Raw genomic sequence first — 13,773 nt, 5'->3', positions numbered from 1 at the left:
TGAACTTGTCAAAATTCAAGTTTATAATTGCAAATGGAAACTAGTCCAAAATATTACATAGAGGTCCAAAAGAACTAGACAATAACTAATAGGACCTGCAACTTTACAAAAAGGACCCCAAAACATATAGAAGAAAATCAATCGAGTCCTTCTGGACCGCACATCAGATCTCTGCTCCGCATCCTTTCTAGCAACTCCGTCGCCAGGTACGCACCACTTGGGACGGTGTCGCCGGTAGTCGCCAGGACGAAGGAGAAGAATGGCCTCAGCAACGGCATATTGGCTCTGAACTGGCCATGAAGGAAGGCGTTGGAGACGTCCATCTGATGCACTGGCCACACGCGAGAGGCGGCAAGGTGCAACACCGTGCGGATCATGCCCGGTTTGACAACCGGGGCAAACGTATCCGTGAAGTCGACGCCAGCGCGTTGCCGAAAGCCACGCACGACCCAGCGCGCCTTGTAGCGCTCGAGAGTACCGTCGGAGCCGAGCTTGTGCTTGAAGACCCATTTGCCGGTGATGACGTTGGCGCGAGGGGACCGGGGAACCAGCTCCCAGGTCCGGTTGCGCTGCAGCGCATCGTACTCCTCCTGCATGGCGGCGCGCCAATGCGGGTCGCGCAAGGCGGCGCGAGCCGAGGTGGGGACCGGCGAAGGAGCGGAAGAGGATACAGTAGCGTAAGCCGGGCCGGTCGCGGAGCCGGCTGGACCGGCCGGCTGACCGGACGGGCCGGCAGGTGGGCCGGTCGGACCGGCCGGCTGACCGGACTGGCCGGTAGGTGGACCGGAGGGCCGACCGGGTGAGGGGGCGGAGGCCCCTGGATGCGACGTCGGTTGGCACCAGTCAGGGAACCGGTCGTGACCGGGTCGGCCGGTGTCCGGCCGGTTGGACCGGTGCTGGGCCGGGTCGGGAGCTGTGAGGTACGCCGCCGTCGTGCGACAGATGCTGTCACCGCTGGCCCAGAAGGTAGACGCGGCGGACGAAGAGGCCGTGCAGACGTACTGGTCGGCGGGGTAGCGTGTAGACGGCCGCCACACGCCCGCACGTGCGCGGGTGAGCATGGGCTCGGGGGCCGCGGCGACGGGCGGCGAGACGGGCGACGGGCGATGGGGACGCTGGAGGCGTCTCGGCGCCGCGGCCGACGGGTGGCGCCGCGGCCGACGAAGACGCCGAGGGACCAGGCGGGGCTGGCGTAGAGGGGGCCGCCGCGGTCAGGTGTCGGCGCGGCCGCAAGAGGGCCAGCGGGCGCCGGGGGCGTCGTCGGAGGTGTCGCCAAAAGTCCCTGCTGAAACGGAAAAACCAACTCGTCAAAGTACACGTGCCGGGAGGTGAGGACACGGTGGGAGACTGGGTCGTAACAGCGGTAGCCCTTGGTGTTGGCGGGGTAGCCGAGGAACACACACGGGAGAGAGCGCGGCGCAAGCTTATGCGCGGCGGTGGCAGCAGTGTTAGTATAACACCGGCAGCCGAAGATGCGAAGGTCATCGTAGGCGGGCGGCGCACCGTAGAGGAGGTGATGCGGCGTGTAAGACCAACGCACACGACACGGGCGGATGTTGACGAGGAGAGTCGCCGTGGCAAGGGCATCCGGCCAGAATCGTGGGGGCATGGAAGCGTGGAACAGAAGGGTGCGGACGCAGTCGTTGAGGGTACGAAGCATCCGTTCGACACGGCCGTTCTGTGAAGAAGTGTATGGACACGTGAGGCGGAAAACAGCGCCGTGGGCAGCGAGAAGTGAGCGAATGGTGATGCTGTCGAACTCTTTGCCGTTGTCGGTTTGTAAGGCGTGGATGGGGCGACCGAACTGAGTGGAGACGAAGGCGTAGAATGCGGTGAGGGTGGCGGCAACATCTGATTTACGGCGAAGGGGAAAAGTCCATACAAAATGCGAGTAATCATCAAGAATCACAAGATAATAATTATAACCAGAATTACTCGGAACCGGCGAGGTCCAAACATCACTATGAATAAGCTGAAACGGAAAAGACGCGACTGTGGAGGAGGAACTAAACGGAAGGCGAACATGTTTGCCTAGACGACATGCTTCACAAGAGTGGGCATCCGTTTTATTACAAGTAAAGGAGAAGCCTTGCATTATTTGACGCAGAGCGGCGGAGCTAGGATGGCCAAGACGGGCGTGCCAAAGGTCGACACCGGTGGAGAGGGCGAGTGGGTGGCCGGTGGTGGTGGAGGCCGCGCCAACGGGGTAGAGATTGCCGGGGCTGTCACATCGGTGGAGGAGCATCCGGGTACGACCACCCTTGACAGAGAAACCAAAAGCGTCAAATTCCACAGTCACAGGGTTATCACGACAGAAAGACTTAACGGAAACAAGATTTTTAATAGAGTCAGGAGAAACAAGAACGTTATGTAGAGAGAGAGGAGTGGAAGTGGAAGGAAAAGAGACGGAACCAGTGTGAGTAATGGGAAGAGCATGAACGTTGCCAACGATGATGCGAGAGGAAGTGGAAGCAAGTGTAGAAAATGAGAGGTTACCGGGGTGCGCAACCATATGCGCGGAGGCGCCGGTGTCCATGAACCAGTCGCCACCGCCACCATACGCCCCAGCGGAGGGGGCGCTCTGGAGGGCGGTCAGGAGCGCGGGATCCCACGGGGTCGCGCCCGGGGGGGCGGCGTAGGCCGGGGCGGGCTGGGGCGCCGCGTAGAACGCCTGGTGGGTGGCTGGACGCGGCCGCATGATGCCCGGGTAGGGGGCGCACGGCACGGGCATGGAGTAGGCGTGAACGACGCCGGTCCACGGATTGTGACCGGCGGTCCATGGCGGAGGGGCGGTGTGCTGAGGTGGACGAGGCGCAGGGACATTGGCACCAGCATTGCCACCGCCGTTGCCACCACCGGCACGGCGACGACGGCCGCGGCGACCACCGCCAGAAGGAGCTGCCAGCCCGGTCCAGGTGCCGGTCTGACCGGCTTGGGCGCCGTCATGGCCGGTCCACAACCCGGTCTGGCCGGCCTGTTGACCGGACGGGCCGGTCCAGGGGCCGGTCTGGCCGGCCTGGTGACCGGCTGCAGGGAAGCCCGGTGGCGGACCCGTGGGGCGAGGCGCGGGTGCACGAGGCGCGGGAGTCAAAGCTCCGTGGGAGAAGCCGGCGACGAAGGCGGTGTGAGCCGCCCGAGCCCGGAGATGCTTGAGGCGGCGTTCCTCGAGGCGCAGGTAGGCCACGGCCTGCTCGAAGGTGGGCATGGTGAGGAGCGTGAGGTTGGAAGCGGCGTTGCTGAGATCCTCGCCGAGACCCGCCGACAGGGTGGAGAGCATGATCTTGTCATCGATCGGAAACTCCAAGTCACGGAGCTCGTCGGAGAGGCTTTTCAGCTTGACGGCGTACTCGTCGAGAGACATGTCGTTCTGGTGGGTGCCGAAGAACTCCTGCTGGAGGAAGGTGACCCGCTGGATTTTGTTGTCGGTGAAGAGGCCGGTGATCTTAGCCCAGACCGTGTGGGCAGAGTCGCCATCGCGGACGACGGTGCGAAAGATGTCGTTGGAGACGGTCTGGTAGAACCAGCGGATGATGGTGGCGTCGATCGCGGGCCACTCGGGGTCGTGCGGCATGGCGAGGAGGTCGATGGTGCCGTCGACGTGATCGAGGAGATCATACTCGCGGAAGAGCAGCCCGAAGTACGTCTTCCACGGGAAGAAGTTGGCAGCGGTGGTGGAGAGCTTCACCGGCACGCGCTCGGCGATGGGGATGTCGCGGATGACGGCGACGGAGGGGTCGGTGAAGGGGTTGCTGCTGCCGGAGCCGGAGGAGTCGAAGACGGAGCCGGAGGAGTCGAAGCGGCCCATGGCGGAAGCGGTGGTGGTGTTAGGAGGCGGAAGCGGCTAGGGTTAGGGTTGGGGTGGGGAGAGGCGGCGGTGGGAGGTGGAGGGCCGGCGCCGCCCGGCGGTGGGGAGGGGCGGCGGCTAGGGTTGGGGTGGGGAGAGGCGGCGGCGCCCAAGGAGGAGAGGTGGGCGTTGGCTAGGGCTGGGAGAAGGAGGCCGGCGGCGCCCCTAGAGGGAGAGGGCGACGGCTAGGGCAGGACCCGAAGGGTCTCTGATACCATGTAGAAGAGGTATTGGAGATTGCACAGCATCATATATATATAGGCGGACACATGTACAATTACAGGTACAACCCTGACAAAACACGGGGACCTATACCTATACAATATGTTACTCAACAAGCAACACGAGGTAAAAAAAACTAGCCATTGAACTTTGACTTTATTACAGTGAAGTAAGGATAGTCTTGGTAAATGAGTTCGCATTAACGACAATGTCAACACATTGACCCCTGAATTAAGCAAGCTATAATCTGTGTTCATACAGATGCTTGCGTATGCTGTGTGGCGTGCAACACCATGGTCTCCACGGTGAGCCCCGGCCCAAAGGTCATCATCACACCCCAGTCAGGCACCCCGGCCCCTCCCTGCTCCTTATGCCGCCGCCTGAGCTCGTCCAAGATGAAGATGATGGTGACGCCGAACATGTTCCCATACTCGCTCAGCACCAGGCGGCTCGCCGCCAGCTTCTCGGGCTGGAGCTTGAGCACGGTGTCGATGTGGTCCAAGATGGCAGACGATCCGGGGTGCACCGCCCAGAAGAGGTCGTTCCATTTGGCGGCGATGCCGAGTGGCCCAAACGAGTCCTGGAGGCACTGCTCGATGTTGTCCCCGATGAACCCCGGGACCTCCCTGGTGGAGATGTTGCCGCCGTATCCGCCCTTTGTGAGGTGCATGGTGATGGCATGGTCGGAGTCCGGCACCACCGTCTGCGCGGCCGACACCATCTCGAACAGCGGGCGCTCACCCGGGCTCGCCGGGTCGGCGCCGACGATGACGGCGCCTGCGCCGTCGCCGAAGAGCCCCTGGTTGACGAGCGTCTGGAAGCAGCCCTCCTTGGGCCCGCTGAAGAGCATGAGGGTGAGCTCGGCGCAGACGACGAGGACGCGCGCGCCGCGGTTGTTCTCGGCGAGGTCCTTGGCGAGGCGCAGCGCGGCGGAGCCTGCGAAGCAGCCGTTGAGATAGAGCATGGTGCGGCGCACGGAGGGGCGGAGGCCGAGGAGCGGGATGAGGCGGAAGTCGACGCCCGGGATATGGGCGCCAGAGTTGGTGGTGACGACGAGGTGGGTGATGTCGGTGGCTGGCCTGCCCCACTCGGCGATGGCCTTCTTGGAGGCTTGCGCGGCCAGCTCCGGCACGGCAGTGGCGACGATGTCCAGCCGCGCGTCCAAGGATGGCGACTCGTGGTCGATGAATTCGGGGTGGGCGCGGAGTAACTCCTCCGTGTGGTGCAGGTAGCGTTTCTGAACCCCTAGCTTCAGACCTGTGAGATGATTGACACATATATTGTCAAACTAACGATATGCTACATATGAAGGCATAAGAAACAGCCAGTAAAATAATCTACTGGCGAAATGAAAGACTATCAGGCGAATTGAGCTGGGATGGAGCTTACAGACTCTCTTGAACTTGTCCTTGAGGGCGGTGAGGTGGTCGCTGTTTTTGAGCAAACCACGAAATATCATTAGCTTAACCTTGGAGATTACAGCAAACGTGGCCATATCTGGAAAGATCCAGATGATAGCAGACACAGGAATTTGCACAAAGACCCCTAGAAAAAGAAAAAATTACAATAATAGCCCTACAGGTCCTTGAGCACATCCAGATCGTGTCCAGTCGCAATCCCCGCCGCCGCCGCCGTTGGCACCGCCGCCGGAGAAGAAAAAGACGGACTAACCACGCTCCCAGCTCAGAGGAGATACCATCGGAGACTTGCTCCTTTGTGGACCTCAATAATCGTCCGCTGTAAACAGCAGCACCATTGTCTCTGGGGCTCGTCGGTCGGGGAGGAACCCCGTCACTCCTCAAAGCGAAGCTCCGCCGCATCCCGTCAAACACGTGGAGGAAGAACGCCGGGGCCCCAACCTTCATACCTCGCCACCCACTCCAGTGCAGCAACCCTCTGGACGAAGCCGGCTCACGACGCCGGCCATCTCCAAGACGCATCTCACCCGATTCCCGGCCGGATCCGGAGATAATCCACACTGGGAGCAGCAAATCGGAGAGAACAAAAGCCCACCTCAACGACGCCGAAGCTGCCTCGCCGTCGCCGTCCGGGAAGCAGATCCGCCCGCCAGAACGCCGGATCCCAGCCGCGGATACCTTATTCGTCGCCGCCGACACGCCGGTGGCACGCACACCTATCTCACGCCTATCTACATGCCGGAATCGAAGATCCTGGGTTCCCCTACCCTCCCGCCGCCGGGGCGGCCGACGGAGGGGAGAGGAACCCGAGATCTCGCCGGCGGTGAAGGTGGAGAAGAGAAGTCGCTCCGGTTTTGCCTCTCTGTACTGTAGGTGGTCGCTGTTGGTGGCACGGAAGAAGAAGTCCGGGAACTCTTCCTGGGGCACGCACTTCTCCGGGTTCGCCGTGCCGATGGCGAGCACCGCTGCGGGTCCGTCTGCGCGCTGCGCACGCCAGATTTCGCGGACGGTGGGGGTGGCTGCTGGAACACTTCCCATGGTTCAGGTTGCCGAAACAGAAACTCTCTCGTGTTTCCAGGATGGAGCCAACGTCCTGTATATATAGAGAGCTTGCGTTCGGAGATCGCCATGACTGTGTCGCTCCGGATAGTAGTGAACCATTGACAGGTGGGGAGATGATTGAAGCGGTCGAGTGTATTTTTGCGGCGGCATCACACGGAAAATCGGTGTATTGCAGCTTGGAAGCGTCCTAAGGCTATGGCTGGCCAGTGGCTTCCGTCAGGTTCCAGCCAACCGGTGCTTAAGAGCATGTCTAACAGGTCCCGTATTTTTTCGCCCCGTATAACACGAGTAGAGGGTCCTGTATCCGGGTTTCGCCGGCCAAAAACTCGGGCGAGCTAGCAGAGCCCGTATCCCCACCCCGTAAAACAGAATATCTGTTTTACGGGGTGGGGATACGGGCTCTGCTAGCTCGCCCGAGTTTTTGGCCCCTCAAAACAGGGTTTTTTGACAAATTGCATATTAGAACCAACACACCATTCACATAAAATAAATGTTTTACATCACACAATAATCGTCTTAATTATTACAATAATGTTTCTCGGAAATGTCAACAAATGTTCTAATGGAAGAATTAAACAAATAACAAATGTTTCACACATACAACAAATAGGAAATGAATGTTTCACACATACAACAATGGGAAATGAATGTAAAAAATCATTGGCCATGCAACTGCCAATGGTGATCAATCAGATCTTGGGTGAGCTGGTGATGAGTCTCGGCATTTTCAATGCCTCGATGAGCTGCAAGAAAAGCTTCAAGCCGATCAGGGTTCCTCTCGGGCTGCACTCGGGTGCCAACATTGTCATAGAAACATGGCAAGTTTAAACCTCTTTCATCTTCAATGATCATGTTGTGAAGAATCACACAACATGTCATGACATCAACAAGAGTTTCCTTGTCCCAAAACCTAGCAGGACCCCTGACAATTGCAAACCTTGCTTGAAGGACACCAAAAGCTCTCTCAATATCCTTGCGGCATGCCTCTTGATTTCTGGTGAAGCAAGCTTCCTTTCTTGTCAAAGGCCTGTCCTTTTTCTCTTTTATGGACTTGACAAGGGTTGCATAGTTAGGGTAAATACCATCTGTGAGATAGTACCCCATGGTGTACTCATTGTTCATAACTTTGTAGTTACAAGGTGGAGCATCACCCTTAACTAGTCTTGCAAACAAAGGGGATCTATTCAAGATGTTGATGTCGTTGAGTGTCCCCGGCAATCCAAAAAAAGCATGCCAAATCCATAAGTCTTGAGAGGCCACAGCTTCAAGAACAATGGTAGCATCACGGCTTTTGCCACAATACATGCCATGCCATGCTTTTGGACAATTTTTCCATGTCCAATGCATGCAATCCAAACTACCAAGCATCCCCGGCCACCCCCTCTTTTCATTGATCTCCATGAGCCTTTTTGTATCATCCTCATTTGGAGCTCGGAGATACTTCTCTCCATACAACTTGATCACCATCTTGGCAAACATACGCACGCAATCCGTGGTTGTTTGCACACCAATGCGAAGGTACTCATCGGTATAATCTGCTGGTATACCGTATGCAATAACCCTCATGGCGGCAGAAATTTTTTGGTATGGGCTAAATCCCATGACTTGGGCAGCATTTCTTCTTTGCTTGAAATAATCGCAATTTGCCTCGCAATCTTTGACGATTTTCTCGAACAAAGTCCTACGCATTCGGTACCGTCTACGGAAGAGGCGGGGAGGATAGGTCGGTACCTCGGCGAAGTAATCTTGCATCAGCTGCTCGTGGCCGAGCGCGCGGTTCCGCGGAATGCACATACGCCCCATCACGGATCATTTCCGCTGATCTAGCAGCTTCATGCGGTCCTCCGTTTGCTTCAAGCCGAACAGCAGCACCATCATCTCCGTCTCGTCGTCGTTGAGCAACTCGTCGATGTCGGAATCATCCGACGACGACCAATCGGTGGACGTCGCGTCCAAATCCGCCATGTGCACATCCTCCGAAGCCATCTACCACGGTGTACCATACATCAGCCCCAAATCCGACCAATTTACCGGCGGCAACGAAGAAGAACGCGGCGGAATACTCACCGAGGTGCGGCGGAGGTGCGGCGGGCGTGCGGCGGTGCGGAGGGACGCGGAACTTCGGCGGGGGTGCGGCGGAGGTGCGGCGGGCGTCGAAGAACCTCGACGAGGCTGGGCGGACGGCGGAGGGGCACGGATCTGACGGATTGCGGCGGCGGCGCGCGGGTGGCGGCGGCGGCGCGCGGGGGAAAACGGGTGGGAGGAACTGAAATGTCCGCGCGCGCTTTCGGAATTGGGATGCTGGCTTCGCCCACTATCCCCGCTCCCACCCCGCACAAGTAGGGGGTGAGGACCCGCCCCGTACTCGAAAACAGCAAAAAACGATTCGGGGGCCGTTTTTACGGGGCGTGCTAGACGGCCGGGTAGACGCGAAACCCTCAAACCGGCGGTTATTATACGGATTTGCCCCTTTTACGGGGTCTGTTAGACCTGCTCTTAGTTGACACGGCTCCGTCATTCTTTGCACTGACTTTCTTCCATGAGACTTCCACCGGTTCGTCCGGAAACTCAATTGTTTATGGCCCGGCTGCTCGATCCCATCTGGATGCTACTTACAGACTTACAGTACAGTAGTATTCTCTTAGGACGGCATTAATGATTACGAATATCTTCTGTTGACAAAACATTTGGTTCACATGATGTTCAACAATCAAATGTGATCGGGCCAAGAACCTGTGCCGAGCCTTCGGTCCAGGTGGGTCTTTGGCATATCGTTGAAGAAGCGCTGCATGTTGATAGGGACGGAATTGCCATCCTGGAATGTTATTTGTATGAGTCGGAGTGTGTGGCATTTTGGAGACCGAGCTAAATGTAGGCTCTTTATTTTTGAACACTTAAAATTCGTATTTTAAAGTTTTAAAAAAATTCGAAGAAAAATTCTAGAGGTAATCAATGATGCACTACGGGAAAAAAGCTCAGTGCCGTGCACGGGTCTTTGCCGTGTGCTTCCAGTGCCCTTTGCCGTGCAGAAGTTCTTTGCCGTGCGCCTCGCGCACGGCAATGAATTCTTTGCCGTGTGGCTCCGGGGTGACGCACGGCAAACCAGCAGCGCACGGCAAAGAGCCAGCACGGCGCTCGGCAAAGCATCCCCGCACGGTAAAGCAGCCAGATGGCGCACGGCAAAGTAACCCCCCACGGCAAAGAGGCCACGAAGGCGCACGGCAAAGATGCATGCACGGCAACGACGGCTTTGCCGTGCAGGCCAACCCTTTGCTGTGCGTTTTTGCACGGCACAGAGTACAGTTTCATTTCTTTCCCTTCTTTTGTAGTATTCATATTTATATTAATACTTATATTTGTTGTAAAATTAGTTTTTACTTTTTGTAGACTATTTGTTAGTGTTACTTAATACAATCTGTATACCGATAAAACAAGTAATCTACATCTTCATCGACCCCTCCCCCCAACATATCAGGGTTTCGGAGCAAATTAACGGGGGTTCGGTGTCTGCTAAGTGTTATCGCCCCCACATATTTGGTGCAATTTCTTGCAGCTTTACACCTTCCACCACACTTCCACACATATCCTAGGTCCACATGCAAGTTTTGGTTGCATTCCGGTGCTCCGGCGGTCGTTCCCCCCCCGATAACGGTGGTCTACGTGCCTCGGGGGGTCTACCCCCCTAGATTTCACCGCGCGAGGTTCCACCAACATACTTTTTGATAGGTTTGGTTTTGGTTAGTCCATATACACATGGAAAGGTAGGTTTGGCACCATTTGGCACATTATAGCCTCCGGTATACCCGCAGCGGGACACTTCAGCCTACAAGTCGAGGAATCTTCCAAGTGTTATCGCCCGAAAGAGAGGAATCTCACACATGGGAGCTATGCCTTGCACCATTTGGTGAATCACACCTTCCAACACACTTTCACACATATCCTAGGTCCACATGCAAGTTTTGGTGGCATTCCGGTGCTCCGGCGGTAGTTCCCCCCCGAAAACGGCGGTCTGCGTGCCTCGGGGGGGTCTACCCCCCTAGATTTCACCGCGCGAGGTTCCACCAACATACTTTTTGATAGGTTTGGTTTTGGTTAGGCCATATACACATGTAAAGGTAGGTTTGGCACCATTTGGCACATTATAGCCTCCGGTATACCCGCAGCGGGACACTTCAGCCTACAAGTCGAGGAATCTTCCAAGTGCTGTCGCCCGAAAGAGAGGAATCTCACACATGGGAGCAATGCCTTGCACCATTTGGTTAATCACACCTTCCAACACACTTTCACACATATCCTAGGTCCACATGCAAGTTTTGGTGGCATTCCGGTGCTCCGGCGGTAGTTCCCCCCCGAAAACGGCGGTCTGCGTGCCTCGGGGGGGTCTACCCCCCTAGATTTCACCGCGCGAGGTTCCACCAACATACTTTTTGATAGGTTTGGTTTTGGTTAGGCCATATACACATGTAAAGGTAGGTTTGGCACCATTTGGCACATTATAGCCTCCGGTATACCCGCAGCGGGACACTTCAGCCTACAAGTCGAGGAATCTTCCAAGTGTCACGCTCGAAAGAGAGGAATCTCACACATGGGAGCTATGCCTTGCACCATTTGGTTAATCACACCTTCCAACACACTTTCACACATATCCTAGGTCCACATGCAAGTTTTGGTGGCATTCCGGTGCTCGGCGGTAGTTCCCCCTCGAAACGGCGGTCTCGTGCCTCGGGGGGGTCTACCCCCCTAGATTTCACCGCGCGAGGTTCCACCAACATACTTTTTGATAGGTTTGGTTTTGTTTAGGCCATATACACATGTAAAGGTAGGTTTGGCACCATTTGGCACATTATAGCCTCCGGTATACCCGCAGCGGGACACTTCAGCCTACAAGTCGAGGAATCTTCCAAGTGCTGTCGCCCGAAAGAGAGGAATCTCACACATGGGAGCTATGCCTTGCACCATTTGGTTAATCACACCTTCCAACACACTTTCACACATATCCTAGGTCCACATGCAAGTTTTGGTGGCATTCCGGTGCTCCGGCGGTAGTTCCCCCCCGAAAACGGCGGTCTGCGTGCCTCGGGGGGTCTACCCCCCTAGATTTCACCGCGCGAGGTTCCACCAACATACTTTTTGATAGGTTTAGTTTTGTTTAGGACATATACACATGGAAAGCTAGGTTTGGCACACTTTGGCACACTATAGCCACCGGTATACCCGCAGCGGGACACTTCAGCCTACAAGTCGAGGAATCTTCCAAGTGTTATCGCCCGAAAGAGAGGAATCTCACACATGGGAGCTATGCCTTGCACCATTTGGTGAATCACACCTTTCAACACACTTTCACACATATCCTAGGTCCACTTGCAACTTTTGGTGGCATTCCGGTGCCCCGGCGGTCGTTCCCCCCCCCGAAAACGGCGGCTCAGGTGCCTCTGGGGTCTACCCCCCTAGATTTCACCGCGCGAGGTTCCACCAACATACTTTTTGATAGGTTTAGTTTTGTTTAGGACATATACACATGGAAAGCTAGGTTTGGCACACTTTGGCACACTATAGCCACCGGTATACCCGCAGCGGGACACTTCACCTACAAGTCGAGGAATCTTCCAAGTGTTATCGCCCGAAAGAGAGGAATCTCACACATGGGAGCTATGCCTTGCACCATTTGGTGAATCACACCTTCCAACACACTTTCACACATATCCTAGGTCCACATGCAAGTGTTGGTGGCATTCCGGTGCCCCGGCGGTCGTTCCCCCCCCGATAACGGCGGTCTGCGTGCCTCGGGGGGTCTACCCCCCTAGATTTCACCGCGCGAGGTTCCACCAACATACTTTTTGATAGGTTTAGTTTTGTTTAGGACATATACACATGGAAAGCTAGGTTTGGCACACTTTGGCACACTATAGCCACCGGTATACCCGCAGCGGGACACTTCAGCCTACAAGTCGAGGAATCTTCCAAGTGTTATCGCCCGAAAGAGAGGAATGTCACACATGGGAGCTATGCTTTGCACCATTTGGTGAATCACACCTTCCAACACACTTTCACACATATCCTAGGTCCACTTGCAACTTTTGGTGGCATTCCGGTGCCCCGGCGGTCGGGCCCCCCCCCCCCGATAACGGCGGTCTGCGTGCCTCGGGGGGTCTACCCCCTAGATTTCACCGCGCGAGGTTCCACCAACATACTTTTTGATAGGTTTAGTTTTGTTTAGGACATATACACATGGAAAGCTAGGTTTGGCACACTTTGGCACACTATAGCCACCGGTATACCCGCAATGTGGACACTTCACCTACAAGTCGAGGAATCTTCCAAGTGTTATCGCCCGAAAGAGAGGAATGTCACACATGGGAGCTATGCTTTGCACCATTTGGTGAATCACACCTTCCAACACACTTTCACACATATCCTAGGTCCACTTGCAACTTTTGGTGGCATTCCGGTGCCCCGGCGGTCGTTCCCCCCCCCCCCGATAACGGCGGTCTGCGTGCCTCGGGGGGTCTACCCCCCTAGATTTCACCGCGCGAGGTTCCACCAACATACTTTTTGATAGGTTTAGTTTTGTTTAGGACATATACACATGGAAAGCTAGGTTTGGCACACTTTGGCACACTATAGCCACCGGTATACCCGCAGCGGGACACTTCAGCCTACAAGTCGAGGAATCTTCCAAGTGCTATCGCCCGAAAGAGAGGAATGTCACACATGGGAGCTATGCCTTGCACCATTTGGTGAATCACACCTTCCAACACACTTTCACACATATCCTAGGTCCACTTGCAACTTTTGGTGGCATTCCGGTGCCCCGGCGGTCGTTGCCCCCGATAACGGCGGCTCTGCGTGCTCTCTGGGGTCTACCCCCTAGATTTCACCGCGCGAGGTTCCACCAACATACTTTTTGATAGGTTTAGTTTTGTTTAGGACATATACACATGGAAAGCTAGGTTTGGCACACTTTGGCACACTATAGCCACCGGTATACCCGCAGCGGGATACTTCAGCCTACAAGTCGAGGAATCTTCCAAGTGTTATCGCCCGAAAGAGAGGAATCTCACACATGGGAGCTATGCCTTGCACCATTTGGTGAATCACACCTTCCAACACACTTTCACACATATCCTAGGTCCACATGCAAGTGTTGGTGGCATTCCGGTGCTCCGGCGGTAGTTCCCCCGAAACGGCGGTGCCTCACATGCCTCGGGGGGGTCTACCCCCCTAGAT

General features: G+C 56.1%; 1 protein-coding gene across 1 annotated transcript; it reads right to left on the bottom strand.

Moving 5' to 3' along the window:
• Window positions 1–4,193: 4,193 nt before the first annotated feature.
• Window positions 4,194–6,537, bottom strand: LOC127333788 (bisdemethoxycurcumin synthase-like). Its single transcript, XM_051360221.1, has 3 exons — window positions 6,353–6,537; window positions 5,456–5,496; window positions 4,194–5,323 (listed from the first exon to the last, which is right to left on the bottom strand). The coding sequence occupies exons 1-3, from the start codon at window positions 6,520–6,522 to the stop codon at window positions 4,320–4,322; spliced, it is 1,215 nt and encodes a 404-aa protein (XP_051216181.1). The 5' UTR covers window positions 6,523–6,537; the 3' UTR covers window positions 4,194–4,319.
• Window positions 6,538–13,773: the final 7,236 nt, after the last annotated feature.

This window comes from Lolium perenne, chromosome 2 (assembly GCF_019359855.2).
Source record: "Lolium perenne isolate Kyuss_39 chromosome 2, Kyuss_2.0, whole genome shotgun sequence".
Taxonomy (NCBI): domain Eukaryota; kingdom Viridiplantae; phylum Streptophyta; class Magnoliopsida; order Poales; family Poaceae; genus Lolium; species Lolium perenne.
The sequence above is the reverse complement of the archived record's forward strand: the minus strand, read 5'-3'. Positions and strand labels throughout refer to the sequence as shown.

What these genes read in the sequence shown, in the direction of transcription:
- LOC127333788 (XM_051360221.1), bottom strand. Translation starts at nt 6,522, where the DNA reads ATGGGAAGTGTTCCAGCAGCCACCCCCACCGTCCGCGAAATCTGGCGT. An exon ending in ACCAACAGCGACCACCTACA is followed by an intron (nt 5,497 to 6,352) that starts GTACAGAGAGGC and finishes GCTCAAAAACAG; the next exon opens with CGACCACCTCACCGCCCTCA. An exon ending in GGACAAGTTCAAGAGAGTCT is followed by an intron (nt 5,324 to 5,455) that starts GTAAGCTCCATC and finishes ATCATCTCACAG; the next exon opens with GTCTGAAGCTAGGGGTTCAG.